Below are 17,237 nucleotides of genomic sequence, written 5' to 3'. Positions count from 1 at the left end.
CGCGGTGCGAGGGAAAACCCCTACAGCATGAGGCGCGACCTCCGAACGTGGTAATTTTAGAGCTCCGGAACCCGGAGAACGGACTAAGTTGGGTGGGGGAGGCTCTTTTGGACTCTGGATGCGACCACAGCATGGTCCACCCCCAGATAGCCCGGGCTTTGGGGCTACCGAAGCGCATTCGGAAGGTTCCCCTGGTTTTCGTCCAGATGGACGGCAGCCCGATTCAGGGGGGACCTTTCGGGGAGGAGGTGGGTCCTATCGCCATCCACATAGGGGACCACCAAGAGCTGCGGTGGCTGATCCAGGTCCCCGTAGCGGGATATCGGGCGGTGTTGGGCCTGGATTGGCTGAAGGAACACAACCCCGTGGTGGACTGGCGGGCGGGGACCCTGAAGTTCGACTTGACGGTGGGTGCACGGCATCGGGTCCCCCACGAGAATTCCAGCCACAAGAGGACGGCGGCGCGTCCCAGGGGAGCGGCGGCGGCGCAGCAGGAGAAACCAGAGCCCGAGGTCCCGCCAGAGTACCGAGACCTCGCAGCCGTTTTCAGCGAGCGGGAAGCGGACGAGCTACCCCCACACCGCCGCACGGACTGCGCTATCAACATCCCAGAGGGGGCGGTACTACCCAAAGGGCGCATCTACAAGATGAGTGAGGGTGAGCTCAAGGACCTCCGGGAGTTTTTGGGTAAAAATCTGGCCCGAGGTTTCATCCGGCCCGCTTCCAGTCCCATGGGAGCTCCAGTCTTGTTCGTCCGGAAAAAGGATGGGTCCCGACGGCTGTGCCAGGACTACCGGGGCCTCAACGCCATCGCAGCGGGGAACGCTTACCCCCTCCCGCTGATCCCGGATTTGCTGGCCCGGCTGGGCAAAGGGACTCTGTTCACTAAGCTGGACCTAAGGGAGGCGTACTACCGGGTACGCATCCGGGAGGGGGATGAGTGGAAAACAGCGTTTAACTGTCAATTGGGACAATTCGAATTTAAAGTGATGCCGTTCGGTTTAAGCGGGGCACCTGGGGTTTTCATGAGTCTAATTAATGAGGTGTTGCAGGACCTTCTGTTTCAGGGGGTGGTTGTTTATTTGGATGACGTCCTGATCTACAGCCAAGATCCCCAAGAGCACGTGACCCTGGTGAGGGAGGTGTTAAAGCGCCTGCTGGCAAACCACCTATACGTGAAGCTGGCTAAGTGCGAATTCCACCGTCCCTCCCTGGACTATTTGGGCTACCGCATCTCAGCCCAGGGCATAGCTATGGACCCCGAGAAGGTGCAGGCGGTGCTGGCCTGGGAAAGGCCCCGCACCCGGAAACAGCTACAAAGCTTCCTGGGGTTTGCTAACTTTTTTAGAGGCTTCATCCCCAGATACTCCTCCGTAGTGGCTCCCCTCACGGACTTGCTAGGTACCAAGGGGAGAGGTCCTCGCGCCACACGGCCCAGCGCAGCGCTCGGCTGGAATGAGAAATCGGAGGCAGCGTTCCTGACCCTCAAGCAAGCTTTCGCGTCTGAGCCCACGCTACTGCACGTCGACCCAACCCAGCCGATGGTGGTACAAGTCGACGCCAGCGACGCAGCAGCCGGGGCGGTTCTCCTGCAGCGAGACAAGGCGGGACAGCTGAGGCCGGCGGCCTACCTCTCACGAAAATTCGCCGAAACGGAGCGGAACTGGTCTACCTGGGAGAAGGAGGCGTTTGCGATTAAGTTCGCCCTCACCGAATGGCGGCATTGGCTGGAGGAAACAGAGGAGCCGTTCGAGGTCTGGACAGATCACAAGAATCTGGAGGCGCTCCGGCAACCGCGATCCCTGAACGCCAAGCAGATGAGGTGGGCGGAGTTCTTTTCGCGGTACAATTTCAAGCTTGGTCACATCCCCGGCAAAGAGAATTTCCTCGCGGACGCCCTCTCCCGTCTGCCGCATTATGGGGAGGGGTACGCTCCCTGCACCAGGTCCGTGTTTGGTGAGGAGCAGCTGGGACGGGGGGGTCGTCACTAGGCGTCGGGCCAGGGAGGAATGGGAGCCCGACCCGGCGACCGCCCCGCTCCGAGACCGCCTAGTGGCAGCCTACGGGACAGACGAGGAGCTGGCTGAGCTCCGGGACTCTTTGATTTTGGACTCCGGTCTCTGGCGGAGGGGGGAGGCTGTCTACGTCCCGGAAGGGCTACGACGGGAAGCCCTCAGCCTCTGCCACGATGCTAAGACCGCCGGGCACTTCGGTTTCGTAAAATCCTGGAAGTTGGCCCGGCGGCGGTTTTGGTGGCCCAGTCTGCGGCGGGACACAAAAGCTTACGTCAGTGGTTGTCCTGTCTGCCTGACCTGCAAGCCGGGGGTTGGCAAGCCGAAAGGTCTGCTGCACCCGCTCGAGGTCCCGACCCGGCCGTGGTCAGTGATCTCCATGGACTTTATAACAGACTTCCCTCCCAGCAAGGGGAAAACGGTGATCTGGGTGGTGGTAGATCTATTTTCCAAACAGGCCCATTTCATTCCTTGCGCCAGTGTCCCCAGTGCTTCACAGTTGGCTCGGATGTTCCTGGATCACGTGTTCCGACTGCACGGGCTGCCGGACAAGGTGATTTCCGATCGGGGCTCACAATTCGTGTCCCGGTTTTGGCAAGCTTTCCTGCGCCTGTTAGACATCGAGCAAGGGCTGAGCTCCGCTTACCACCCCCAGACGGACGGGCAGACCGAGCGGGTTAATCAAGTACTGGAGCAGTACTTGCGGTGTTTCGGTTCCTATCATCAAGACACCTGGGTGCCCCTGCTCCCCCTGGCCGAGTTCGCGTACAACAACGCAGACCACAGCAGCACGGAGATGTCGCCTTTTGCCGTCGTCTACGGGACAGACCTGAGACACTTCCCGGAGCTTGGAGAGGTCCCCGCCCGGGAATCGGCCGACCTTCGCGAGTGGGGGAAGCGTGCCGGGAGCTGCTGGAAGTCGCTGCAGGAGCAGCTCCACAAAGTCAAGGCAGCGCAGAAAGAGGACGCCGACCGGAAGAGACGACCAGCTGAGGAGATCCGACCGGGGGATCGAGTTTACCTTTCCACCCGGAACCTACGGTTGAATTTGCCCAGCAAGAAGCTAGGCCCTCGGTTTTTGGGGCCTTTCGAGGTCTTGGCCCCGATCAACGAAGTTTCGGTCAAGCTCAAGCTCCCCAAGAACCTCCGGCACATCCATCCCGTCTTTCACGTGAGCCTTCTAAAAAAAACTCCGGACGGTGACGTTTGGCACCCCGTGTTTTCCCCGCCAGCGCCCGAGGTCCTGCCGGGGGGGGAGCACCACGAGGTGGCGGATATCCTGGACTCTAGACTCCACAGGGGGAAGTTGCAGTACCTCGTGGAATGGAAGGACTTCGCTTTGGGGGACCGGGAATGGGTCTGGGCAGCGGACGTCCTTGCGCCCCGACTCACTGAACGTTTCCACAAGCGGTATCCTGGCCGTCCCGGGGGGTTGGAGAATGGACCTTTGGGGGGGCAGAATGTCGTGGTTCGGTCCTTGGTGGCTTGGGAACCGGACCGAACCCCGCCATCAGAGGCGCCCGCGATCACGGAGGTAGGGCATGGTGATCATAGGCAAGCCGGCAGCTGGGCGCCCCACCCGATCGTTGAGGTGGCAATGGCCGCTAAAGAACCTCAATGTCCCCCTCCACCTTTTGACAAGGGCCCGGAGATGGCCCTTTGTTCCAGGAAAATGGGCCATCAGGAACCCCGGAAAACCTCGCATATGTGCATGAGTCATGATTGTATCAGCATGTTCCCTCCGCAAGTACTGGGTGGGGCAATACAGCCTAAGGAGGTGGGTTTTGTATAAAAGGGAGCTTCCACCTGGAGTTCGGTGGAAGCTCTTACTCCATACCAGCGGACTCCACGTTGCTGAAATAAAGCTTGTTCCTGTTGTATCGTTCACCAGGCCTGGCGTGACGTTTTCTTCAAAGGGGCACCCTGTTTTTTCAGTTAGCAAGCGGGTTCCCGACACATGAGTAATTGTGGGATCACAGGAATTTCTCTGCCATGGCCAACTCTGATCCGTTCAGTAAGCCTCATCTCAGTAACTAAGATCACATCTGACCAGCTTCCTGCTCTCCTTTGGTGCCCAAGTCTTGACAGTGCTCTTAGCAGGAGTTACATTTTAAGTACATATTTCAGGGGAATTCACGACACGTGATCCTCCTGAAGCGTGCCATCAACATCTTGTCCAAAAGGGGCGATTACATTTTAAGCCTTGGTACATGTGTGCATGTGCGTTTTGAAGCTGGAATATATGTGTATTGTCTCTTTCAAAATGTATTTATTAATTTAATTATATTTGTACACTGCCCTCCCCTGAGGCTCAGGGGACGATCATGCATGCCAGGAGGATAGTGTGTGGTTCTTTCTTTCCAATACATGGTCAAATTTAATTCCTGAAAAGGGATAATTCTGCCTGCATTCAAAACAGCCTTGTGACATTATATTTGGAGAATTGCAGCATGAAACTCCTACATCATTTGTCAAGAATTAATAATGGGGATTATTCATAAATTCTACAGCTCATACACTTGTTAATGTCAAAGGCAAGTCACACAGCAGGTTCAGACATAGGAGTGAAATCAGCATGCTTCTGTCTACTGATCCCCAAAAATCTGCTCTGCCTGAGAGTCAATAATTGTGACTCGCAGTTGCTGTATCAGGATCCTAGGGTTGAGTAAGCTCCTGAGCTTGTGTCTGAAAATGTCTCTGGAAGACCTCTACACAGGAGAATGTGGAGTTATGGAGGAATGTTGTGATGTGGGGGTAACTTTCTCCTCCTCTAGAGGCAACATTATGCCTTGACACTATCTGCAGCTTGGAGTAGTGGTTAGGAGCGCTGTCTTCTAATCTGGTGAGCCGGGTTTGATTCCCCGCTCCTCCCCCACATGCAGCCAGCAGGGTTATCTTGGGCTTGTCACAGCACTGATAAAGCTGTTCTGACCGAGCAGTGATATCAGCGCTCTCTCAGCCTCACCCACCTCACAGGGTGTCTGTTGTGGGGAGAGGAATGGGAAGGCGACTGTAAGCCGCTTTGAGAATCCTTTGGGTAGAGAAAAGTGGCATATAAGAACCAACTCTTCTTCTTGGGATTGCATTGAATATGTGGGAGAGGTCCTTGGCAGGATCAAAATGGTCTACCTGGAGTTTACAGTCTCTCATCATGCTAGAAGGTCAGTAGCAGGGGATCCGGTGCAGTGTGTTCTTTTATTTTATCCAGTGAACACTGGTCTCTGCAGTGTTAACCACGAGAGGCTCAAGCCATGGGTTTTTTCAGTCTGTTATGAAAGCAGAAATGGTTCCAACACATCATTACTGGGCAATGTTTGCAACTAGCTTATACAGTCTAGGTTCTCTTGTGGGCATTATAATGTAGTCAACAAGCACGAGGAATTTGTTCTCAATCTGTTGTGACAGTCCATTATGGGCTGTTCTGATCCCAGGAAACAGGACAGTACAGGAAAGAGTGTATTCAACTCATCCACTCTGTTTTATGGGAAGCTGCAGCATGTTATAAGAATAGTTGCACCCTATCGTGTATTACTGCACTCCTGAGCACAACGCTGAACGTGTAATGCAAATGTTGCCAGCCGTGCCTGTGTCTGCTGCAGTACAAATTATTCCCACTAGATTTACGCTCTGCCTCTGACCCAGATTTTAGAGAAGAATAACTGAACCATGGTACTGAGGAGGCTCAAGAGAGCTCCTGGTGAAGTTGAAAGACTGAGCAGGCAACTGAAAATCTGCTGAATGGGAAAAGCTGCAGACTCTCCAGGGCTAGCAGAGGAAACTGGCAAGGGCCCATAGAAGTCCTCCTGTGGTTGCGTGGCATGTAAAAATATCAGAGGATACATCAGAATAACAATGAATAGATCATATATCATCAACCATAATACTGAAATGGTAACCAGAAGACGAAAGAAGGGTGTGAAATGTAGAGACAGAAGAAAAAGCTTTCAGATAGCTTGTTCATAAAAAAAGAAAGAAAGAGGAGACAGAAAAAGGCATCCATGTTTTGTTTTCCTTCCGCCAAAGTTGAATTATTTTGGTGTAAGGCTTCCCCCAATCATCATTAGGAACTGGATATTGCACTATTGGCACTAGTTAGCATAGTGTTCTGCCAAACCTCAAAAGTGAGGGTTGGTATTTTGCATGATTTAGAAGAACCTTTAAATGAGGGGGGAAAATCATTTAGGTAAGTGTTAACCCATGGGGACAGGTGAAAGACATTTCATTTTCCTCTCCTCCACTATTTCCTCTTTCTCTTTCTTAAATACACCCATAGACCTCCCTCCCTTTTCCTGGGTTTTCCTAGGGTTGCCAGCACCAGGTTGGAAAAGTCCTGGAGATTTGGGGGTGGAGCCTTGGGAGATGAGGTTTGGGAAGCTACCCTCCAAAGCAGCCATTTCTTCCAAGGGAACTGTCATCTGGAGATCAGTTGTAATTCTGGGTAATCTCCAGTTTGGAGGGTGGCAGCCCTTGTACCCAAGGAGGACATGTCTACTTTGGTGAGTGGAGTCTATGATTTATACCCTTCTGAGGTCACCCACAAACCCCACCATCCCCAGGCTCCATCCCCCAAACTCCAGATACTTCCTAACCTGCAGCTGATGATCCAACAGCCAACCTACCTTTATCTGCACCTCTGTCTTATGTTTTCCTTCACCTTCTGGCAGCCTCTGATTAGGAAAACTATGGCCAAGTTACATGTGAACTTAGCATTCATAGCACTTCCATGGTAGTGAACTTTCAGGGAGCTGTGGGATGGCACCTCACTTAACCCTGTAGCCACCCTCCCCACACTATTTCCTCTTTCCCTCTCATGGGGCAACCCCCTTATCTGCTCCATTTCCCTGCTTCCTTCTCTCTTTCTTAGCCATTCACCACCCTACTTTTATCTGCCCCCTATATTTAGATATAGTCATTATTTATTTCATTTATGCTCCACCATTCTCTACAGTATGGGCCAAATTAAGCTTCATTATGCTCCTCTCCTCCTTTTTATCCACACAACTACACTGTGAGGTAGGTTAGGCTGAAAGTATGTGATTGATCCAAAATCACCTGCTGAGCTTCCAAAGCAATATGGGAATTCAAACCTGGGTATTCCAGACCCTCCTTTGACTGCTACATCACACTGGCGTTCACAGGATGGCTGCTCTTCAATGAGACATACCTCCAGGTGGTATTAAGTCAACAGAAGTTGCTTCCAGCCCTGGAGTTCCCATCCCTCAGGTGGGACCTACCGATCTCCCAGAATTACAAGTGAAATCTAGATTCCGTACTCTATCCCCGGGGAGAAAATCTGTTTTGGATGGTGGACTCTATGGCATAATATCCAGACTGAGGCTTCCCCCTTCCCCAAACCCCGCCCTCCTTGGATTCTAGCAAAAGATCCCCAAGAATTTCCCCCCTTGGAGCTGGCAACCCTAGCAAGGCATGGCCCTGATGAGTCTTCCCTCAAGGGCCAAAATAGGCGTGGTAAAGGTCCTGCCCCCTCTCCCTGACTTGTTTCTCAAATAAGCCCAGGCTGGAATACTGTGGTTGCCTAGCAACAGCCACGAAGGGAATCCGCTGGTTAAAGCTACCCATGTTCTTTTTATCATTTTTTGACTTTAAAAAACCCCAACGTATTTTTTAAACATTTCACGTTTCAGGTTTGTAGAAAGATCTGTCAAGCCATTCACAGGTCCAGTCACCGGATTTAAGTATCCAAAGACGAGCCAACTTTGCTATTAGAATATAAAGGTTGCTTGCCCAATACTTAATTGAACTTTTAGCCCCTCCTATACAGAACCATCTCACAATTGAGCTGTTGTCAGCAGTTGGTATATGAATGCACGGCCCTTGTGTTGAGTCACATTATCCTCAGATATTGTGCCCAAAGAAGGATTGTAATTATTGCTGATGCAGATATTTTATCTAGTTCCAGAGCTCTTTGACAAATTAAAGATCTTTATTTTTAAAATATTAACTAATACAAATGTTGGAAGAAGAATTCAGGTTAAAAGGAATGTGCCCAAATGTTTGGAAAACAGGAACTGTACTAGAGCCTTTCTCAAATTTTAGTATTGAGACGTTCTTCAGGCTCCGAGAAACCCCCAGAAGGGTACGATCATGTAGAATATAGTTGGGAAGCATAGCTGTGTACTCCCCCCCCAGGGGTCCACCCCTTCTCACCTCCTCCAGGCCCATCACTGGCCATGGGGGGGGGGGGTCAGCAAGACCATATATGGTCATATCACCTGAGAAATGTTTTTACAAATTTTAAAAATATATAAATAACTCCCACCCATTCAGGAAACCCTTCCAGGGCCGTCAAGAAACCCTGGGGTTTCACAAAGCCCTCGTTGAGAAAGCTTGGTATAGATTGACTACTGGACTGGGGTGCTGGACTGGGGCAATAGCTTTAGTTTTTGTGAGGTGCAAGCAGAGGAAATCCACATGCAAAAGACACCTTCCCATCCATTTCATATGTAATGCATGGTACACAGCTTAACGTGTATCATGCATTTGCTTAATAGTATTCAGCCCAACCCCCAATTAACTAGCTCAATGAGTCTTCTGATATGGAAACCAATCCCCACCTGTGGCCAAGATACGTTATTAATTCCCCATAACTAGAGGTAGAGCAGAGCCATAAATCCAGTATGTTTGATCTTTCTCATTCAGGCACAATGTTCCGCAAGAAGAAGAAGAAACGCCCAGAGATTTCTGCTCCACAGAATTTTGAGCATCGTGTGCATACCTCATTTGATCCTAAGGAAGGGAAATTTATTGGTCTGCCCCCTCAATGGCAGAATATCTTGGACACCCTGAAACGGCCCAAACCCGTTGTAGACCCATCAAGGATCACCCGAGTGCAGCTTCAGCCTATGAAGGTGAGTATGAAATTGTAATGTTCCTCAAGAAGTTTTCTTATGCCCTGACCCTTGAAGGAAGCAGTCCCCTCTATGCATTTCAGCTGGCAGACTGTTCTGTTCAGTGGTGACAAACAAAAGAGTATGGAGACCTAGGAAGCCATGGTGAAATGCTGTCAAAATGCTCTTTTCATTTTTCACAGCCATTAAGGTTATGGGAGTTGTAGCAAAATGTTAATTCACTTTAATGGCCGTTTTTGTTGCATAATAGATCTTGCTGATGAGAGGATGGAGAAAGGGAAGTTATAGGCCTCAAGAAAGTTTGATCCTTTACAAGCAGTGTTATAAAAGCAGAAACTGTACTCATGTGCATGGCTGTGATTCTGTTCAGCTGTAATTAGGGAGCTTGCAAATGGATGCTTCCTCCAGGGACACTGGCATTACACAGGAAACAGAGAGGTGGGGAGAAGTACCAACCCTAGGAGGATCAGTAGAACCGTTATCAATCCCATGCCTCAGTTGCTATACCACTGATCTTGACCTTGGTCATATGTTAGAATTAGGAGCTCCCAGTATGACTAGTACAGTCCCAACATGGATTGCAGGTATTGGGGACCCATGGATTCAGCCTCCATCTCAATGCGTCAGAAAGGGTTAGAGAGCTCACCTAGCCTAACTCCCATTTCCCAAGAATGAATTTTGAACCTGTTTGCTTACAAAACGATAAGATGTTCCATCTCCAGAAGCAATGGTATTTTACCTCCCTGGATGTTATCTTAGTCCATGCAGGGAAAAATATCCATGTGTAAAGAAACCCTACATGATATTCTAACCTCTGTTGTGTTGCAGTAACCCAGAAATTGTCAGCATGGTGGATTTTGACTTGATGTAAAGCTAAATCGTCAATGAAACTCTATCAGAAAGGCTCCTTAGGCTGTTTTTCCCCTTTTAATTGGCTGTTCTTCTCCTGGCCTTTTCCATTTCATTGCGTGCACAGAAATAAGCCCAGCCCATCTGCTGCCAGTCTCTGAAGCCAGCTGGGTGGTTGACAAAGCATTTCAAATTATTGACCAAAAAAAAAAAAAAAGCAAAAGAACATAGTTTCATGTCTACACAAGCAGGCAGATAGTTTTCCCTGACAGAGCAGGGAAGAGAAGAACTTTCTCCTGACAGATTGCATATTGCCCACCCACCCCCCACCCCATGACAGAATGCGTATGTCTTGGCCTTCTTCTGGCAGTCCGGGACCCACCCCACCCCCACTCAGAAAACCAGATCACCTCTCTTCATTGGGCAAAAAAGATAGAGAGGCTCTTGGGAACAATTTCACCCTAGACCAGGAGTAGTCAAACTGTGGCCCTCCAGATGTCCATGGACTACAATTCCCATGAGCCCCTGCCAGCAAATGCCAGCAAATGCTGGCAGGGGCTCATGGGAATTGTAATCCATGGACATCTGGAGGGCTGCAGTTTGACTACCCCTGCTATGTCTCTGAAGGGAAAAAGCAGATGTTGCCAGATGCTTTGGAGCAGCAGCACCGAGGTGCTCTGGGCATCTGCTGCCCAACTTAGCCATTGCTTGTTGTTTGAAAGAGCAACCTGCTACTGCTCGGCACGTGGCAGTTCTTCCTCCTCCCCTTCGGGAATGCAGGGGAAGGTCCAGGATGAGGGGACTGGGGTGTCTTCCTCCCCATTCTTGTCACTGAGGGTTGTGAGCTGCCTTGCAGATTGGGAAACAGAGGAGCCTTCAGGCTCCAGTTTGCATGTCCATTAGCCTCCCTGCTTACAGGGGATCATCATATCAGTTTGGCTGGTACCACTGCCTGATGGCAGCACAGAGCAAGCTTGGACAACTTGTGACCCCTTCAACCTGAATGCATGGACTCCTTGAGCTGGTGTCAGATCACTGCTTCCATGAGTCACGTTTTGCAGCCTGCCAAGCATGTGGAAGCTCTCCTCTCTGTTTGCAATCATCAAGTCAGACCAGAGAGGATAACCAAGCTTCCTGCTTGGTCATCCTTGGCTTGTGGACTTCTTTTGTGTTGACCATGAGAGAGAATTGCATAGTTCACTTGATCCCCATCAAGGGATACTTGCATATGTGAAAGCTTCTTTACAAACCAATTCCCACCAATTCTCTCGTATCACCAGAGAGTGATCTTCCCAAACCTGCTATTTTTCAGCAGAAGCTGGCCAGATGTTCAAGCCATGTGCAGCTAAGTAATAAGACAGTCAGACCTCATCTACATCCTCTGCAAGTGTTGGCAGAGTTTAGATATGCAAGGAGGAGCACAGCACCAGGTCACTTAATTTATTATTTATTTATTTATTTTCTAATTCATCCTCTACAGCAAGCCGGCTCATGGCGGTGCACAATGGATTTATTACAATAAGTTAAAACAGAGTAACATTTGAGCTTAAAAAGAACAAAATAGTTTTATTATGAAGATAAACAACTCTGTAAAGAAAAAGGAGAGAGAAAATTCTAATGGTCTAACTGTTCTGTGCTGTTCTGGAGGCAAGCAGAGAGGAAGTGTGCTCACAGGATCTCAGAAAGTTCCTGACTTAAACTTACTTCACTACACATCTCCTCCGATGCCCCCTGCAGGACATTCCCCATATTCTGTTCAATCATGCAAACTACAGATCTTGCATATTCCAACAGGATTAGATTCTCTGCTGTACATGGCAAAGCATTTGTGTAAACTGTTTTCTTGGATGTATGGCAATGTTAGCTGGGGTTGCAGTGGTAGAGAAGAAGCGATTGGCAGCCAGGAGGAAATCTGCTTCACGCAAAAACTCTAACTCTAACCATACTTTCATGAACTTTAACTGGTTAAAAAGCAGCCTGGCTAATAACATATGTGAACTGGGCTGTAGTGAAACATTATCAAGTAGCACTCACGCATGACAGAATGCACTGTTATCTGCCCCAAAACTGCCAGTTTTCACCACTTTGGTTAATGTAGCTTGTTGATTCATTAGCAAACACTCCTTTCACTCTAAGGGAAGATTATTCCATCCTCAGTGGGCATGCTGCCCGAGGAAGGCACTGATATGGTGTTGTGCCTTCCTGTGGAGAAATAGATGATGTTTGTGAATAGGCAAGGCTCATAAACTTCTGGCTTTCTAAGTAAATGAGATGAGGAGATCACAAGGCAGAATAGGTGTATGACGGAGTTCAGAAGAAGAAGTATGGATTTTGCATTCTAGAATTAAATGCAGTTTGGTTTGCCCCATGGCCATTTCTGCACTGTGGGAAAGTTTTGCATAAGCTAACAATTTTAAAATCATCATCATTGCAGATCTGTAGATTATTGTAGATTATTCTTTCTCAACACTCCAGAGTACCCTTCAGTAAGGGGCAACAGGCAGAATGACAAAGACTGTAGGTTGTACAAACTTAGTTGACTCATCATGTTCATGTTTAACATGGGCTAAACTCCCTTATTTTCCTTTTGCAAATTGCCTGGGCAGATTAAAATGAAATCCTATTTACGTCTGTGTGAACTGGACCTCACACATGGTTTCACAAAGAATTGGGAATTAAAAACAGCAGCAGGGAAACAAACTTGATGGTTTAATGCAAGGTAGATTTCACAACACTTGCCCAAGGTAGGGCTATTTGTAGATTGTGTTAAGCCCTTTGAACGATGCATCTTTTTGAAACATCACATGTTAAATGTAAAGCAAAGTCTCAGGTCCCACTGAGACATAAGGTCAATTCATGCATTTGATAGCGTGTAAAGGTGTCCCTTAGAACCCCATGGAAGCAGAGGTACGGATCTCTGATTTTGCTTGTTTGTTTGTGTGGCAGACCGTTGTGAGAGCCAGCACATTTGAAGTGGAAGGATACATCTCTGGGATACTAAATGACATCCAGAAGCTTTCCCTCATCAGCTCTAACACCCTGAGAGGAAAGAGCCCCACAAGCAGGCGAAGAGCCCAGTCACTGGGACTCCTGGGAGAAGACGAACCCACTGAAACCGACTGGGCAGAGGAATATGGAAACTACCTCAACTGCAATGGTGGAAGCAAATCAACTCGAAGGCAGACCTTGTGGCCAGATTATAAACCCATGTTGGATGACCACGTTTACTCCAATGGTCTCATCATGAAAGCACAGTCCCTGGGGCCTTCGGAATTCCAAGGTGCAGACAGCCGCTTTATCCCGTTTGCTCCTGGGTTCCAGCACCAGCAATACGTCCCCGTTCTGGATGTGGACAGAGAAAATGCTGGAATGAGAAGGAGCTCTGAAGAGCGCTACCTTCAGACTTGCCAAGGGGGACAAAATAACACAAGGCCACCTGGGGAAGGTAGTCCTAACTCTAAAACAAGGGAAAACAGTTTGAAAAGGAGGCTGTTACGGAGTGTATTCCTCTCATCCAACATCTCAAGCAAAGCAGGAAGCAACCAACAAACAAAGGTACGTTTTCCTGACTGCTTGAGAACTTTACTCTTTGCTTCCAAATTTAGTTCCATGTAGATCCGTTCTGAAGGCCAAGTAAGTCTGCAGCTTCCAACAGATTAAGGTTAATGTTAGGGAGTTATGAATCTAAAGTATGAATTGACCAACAGGTTTATTGGTGTCAAACCTGCAACAAAAGTTTTGGAATGTACACAGTAGCTGCTGGCAAATCTTCTTCCACACACCTCTGTTCTCTTTTGTTAAAAACACAGTAAATGTCAAGGGAGCCAAAACAAACAACCAAACAACTCCCATGTCTCTAATCTCTAGTTTGTCTGTCTCATTGTCTTGAGACTCTGAGCTTTTTGTTTCAAAATGTAGGTTCATAGTTGCTGTGGTTATGCAGAACTACAAGAAAAAATGTGATGACAGGGTCAAAGTTTGTATATGGGGGATAGACTTGCTAACTTCCTGGTAAGTCCTGGCGATTTCCCAGCATTGCCACTGTTCTCCAGAATATGGAGATCATTCCCCTGGAGAAAATGGCTGCTTAAGAGGGTGGACTCTCTAATGGGAGGTGAGTGGGAAAACAGCCAGAAGGAAGAGGACGGCATTGTCCTTTCTCCACCCATTTGTTACACTTCCTGGGGCTACTTTCAGTTTTTAAAAGAAGAGGGGGAAATGAAGAGGGAACGATACACATAAGTGACCATCTGGCCTAGCTATTCCTTTTGGAATGCCTTCTTCTTGACGTTCTCCAGAATCTAAAGCCTAATAAATGGTGGAATGTCAAAGATCCTTAATTTTTGCAATCTCACTGAAGAGAGAGTTATTGTTCTATTTTTAAACATGAATAACCAATCACGTTCTGGCTGTACATGCACTATTGTCCCAGTTGTCCTTCTTTTTGTTCACACTGCAGGTTATTTGAGGCTAACCTCATAACCAGATCTTCTTCTTCTGATATGAGGGAGGGGGTAGAGCAGTGGTTCTCAACCTTCTTAATGCTGCATCCCTTTAATACAGTTCCTCATGTTGTGGTGACCCCCAACCATAAAATTATGCAAGGGTTCTTTCACAGAAATTAAATCGAAACTGACCAGTGGCATGAAGAGCCATTGTTCATGATTGTATATAAATTGTTTTTTTTTCTTGGGTTTCTCAGTTCAGTTCTGCCTCTTGTCCCACCATGCCAATCTCGCTCTTTTCTGCTGCTCCAGACAGACGAACGCTCTGTCTTGATCTATCCCGCAAGGCTGTTGTGTAGATGAAATGGAAGAGGAGTGGTGTCGACCACTTTGGGACCCCCTTGGAGAGAAGGGCTGCTCACCCTGCCGCAACCTCTGTGAAAAGGTCGTTCAACCCCCAAAGGGGTCCCGACCCCCAGGGTGAGAACCACTGGGGTAGAGGATTGTCTTCAAGTAGTCCATATCCTGTAGCTGTTCTTTCAGCTAGGATGGACCCATTTTCAGGGGTGGGGGAACCCTGTCTTTATTTTAAAACAGCTCTGTTTTATTTGACATACCAGAACCCAGGAAAAGTGTCCCAAACGAGCATTCTCTAGATTTAAGTTTATGCCATTTAGAGAATACTGGCCTCATTTTGAGGCATACTAATAAAAACTAGCTCAAGCTGTATTTATCTCTGCATTTGCTTTGGTCCCATAAAGATAAGAAAGACATGGACATAACACAGATTGATTTAAAAGCATTTTTACTATTGGTTGATTCTTTTTTTCAAAACACCAAGAAGTCATTCAGAGGTACAGTGTAACGGCACTGGATGCCTGAATTGTTGGGCAATGGAATTTGGGCAAGGAAAGGGCTGTCTTTAGTAACACACAAGCATGGACACACACACACACACACACCCAGCAACCTCCCTAGTCTCCTTATACACCTGTGAACTGAAATATTTCCCCCCAAATGAGAAAGTCTTTCTTCCACTGTGTTGCAGTGTGTGTATATAAACACCTTTGCTGATGGCACTAAAAAAAAGGGAGGGGCAGAAATAGGTTTTTCTTAATAGAAGAAAGGGATTTGCGTTTAACCAAGTTCCAGCTTGGTGTAGTGGTTAAGAGTGGCTTGGTAGTTAAGAGCGGCGGCCTCTTGATTCCCCATTCCTCTTCCACACGAAGCCAGCCGGGTGACTTTGGGCCAGGCACAGTTCACTCAGTCTTACCTACCTCACAGGGTGTCAGTTCTGGGGAGAGGAAGGGCAGGCGACTGGAAGACATTTTGAGACTCCTTTGGTTTGTGAAAAGCAGGGTATGAAAAAACCAGCTCTTCTTTTCTTGTTTTAGCTAAAAACCCTAGCTAAGACAGTGCTCAGAACGAACCTGCTATTAAATTTAAATGCATTGGGAGCAGAATACTGCACTAATGTCATAGAGAGGTAAAGGTGCTCTGCAGGTTCTCTGAGATTCTGTTCTTTCTGTTTTCTGAGTCCTGGCATTGAAATTATACCCTTAGACTTAGCTGTATTTTATCTTTGAAGAAAATAAGTCAGGAGGGAGTGAATAGTCAAGCAGAGCATTCTTAGAAGGGAGAAGTTATAAAGGAACCTTTTATTGTGAATTGTTTGTGGAAGGAGGTGGGAAAACAAAGAAGATTGTTGTTGGCTGGAATTTGCTTAATTTTTTTATTTATGAGGGAGATATGTAAGTCTTGCCTATTAATTCTTGTGTGGGGAGATGAGAGACTACATTGCCAAGGTGAAAGCACTCTGTGTATGTTCAGAGGCATTTTCTAGTTACTAGAAAATGCCATTTGGGGCTAGTTACTTTTCTCAGTGAAGAGGAACTAAAGAGCCTGTTGATGCGGGTGAAGGAGGAGAGTGCGAAAGTTGGCTTGAAACTCAACATCAAGAAAACAAAGATCATGGCATCCGGCCCTCTCAATTCCTGGCAAATAGAAGGGGAAGAAATGGAGATAGTGACAGATTTTATTTTCCTGGGCTCCAAGATCACTGCAGATGGGGACTGCAGCAAAGAAATTAAAAGACGCTTGCTCCTGGGGAGGAAAGCTATGGCAAATCTAGACAGCATCCTAAAAAGCAGAGACATCACCCTGCCAACAAAAGTGCGTTTAGTCAAGGCTATGGTCTTCCCAGTTGCAATGTATGGCTGCGAAAGTTGGACCATAAGGAAGGCCGAGCGTCAAAGAATTGAGGCTTTTGAACTCTGGTGCTGGAGAAGACTCTTGCGAGTCCCTTGGACTGCAAGGCGAACAAACCGGTCAGTCCTAGAGGAGATCAGCCCTGACTGCTCTTTAGAAGGCCAGATCCTGAAGATGAAACTCAAATATTTTGGACACCTCATGAGAAGGAAGGACTCCCTGGAGAAGAGCCTAATGCTGGGAGCGATCGAGGGCAAAAGAAGAAGGGGACGACAGAGAATGAGGTGGCTGGATGGAGTCACTGAAGCAGTAGGTGCAAACTTAAATGGACTCCGGGGAATGGTAGAGGACAGGAAGGCCTGGAGGATCATTGTCCATGGGGTCGCGATGGGTCGGACACGACTTCGCACCTAACAACAACAACAACAACTTTTCTCAGTGTTTTCAGCTGTAAAATGGAACCAGTATCTCCCAAATGGTATAAATTCAATAGAGTGCATATGGTTTTGTCTTCTGGAGCTGTCCGCTTGCATACAGATTTCATTCATTTATTTTCTATTTACGGCACATTTTATTTTTGTTTGTGTTGACCCCAATGTTTGCCACCAAACTATGTTCCCATAGTCCACCCATATGCAGGAATTGCCCTATTTAGCCATTTAATATTTGAAGGATATGTATGTGATAGTGCCCATGAGGCATGAAGAAGAGCTGTTTTTTTAACATCCCCTTTTCACTAGCCGTGGTAGTCCCAAAGTGGCTTCCTTTCCTGTCCCCACAACAGATACCATGTGAGGGAGGTGGGGCTGAGAGAGTTCTGATAACTGTGACTAGCTCAAGATCACCCACATTGC

At 48.0% G+C, this 17,237-nt stretch overlaps 1 protein-coding gene across 10 annotated transcripts in view; it reads left to right on the top strand.

The window, feature by feature from the left end:
* PAK6 (p21 (RAC1) activated kinase 6) overlaps window positions 1–17,237 on the top strand; it is a 60,693-nt gene that overhangs the window by 23,974 nt on the left and 19,482 nt on the right. For all 10 annotated transcript variants that reach the window (XM_077322911.1, XM_077322919.1, XM_077322909.1 and 7 more), the window contains 2 exons: window positions 8,673–8,881; window positions 12,677–13,285. In XM_077322911.1, coding sequence (XP_077179026.1) covers window positions 8,678–8,881; window positions 12,677–13,285 — 813 coding nt within the window. In that variant the 5' untranslated portion in view covers window positions 8,673–8,677. The remainder of the gene's footprint in view (window positions 1–8,672; window positions 8,882–12,676; window positions 13,286–17,237) is intronic.

Source organism: Paroedura picta, chromosome 2 (assembly GCF_049243985.1).
Source record: "Paroedura picta isolate Pp20150507F chromosome 2, Ppicta_v3.0, whole genome shotgun sequence".
In the NCBI taxonomy this organism is placed as follows: Eukaryota; Metazoa; Chordata; class Lepidosauria; order Squamata; family Gekkonidae; genus Paroedura; species Paroedura picta.
Note: the sequence above shows the minus strand (reverse complement) of the source record. Positions and strands in the feature narration are given on the sequence as shown.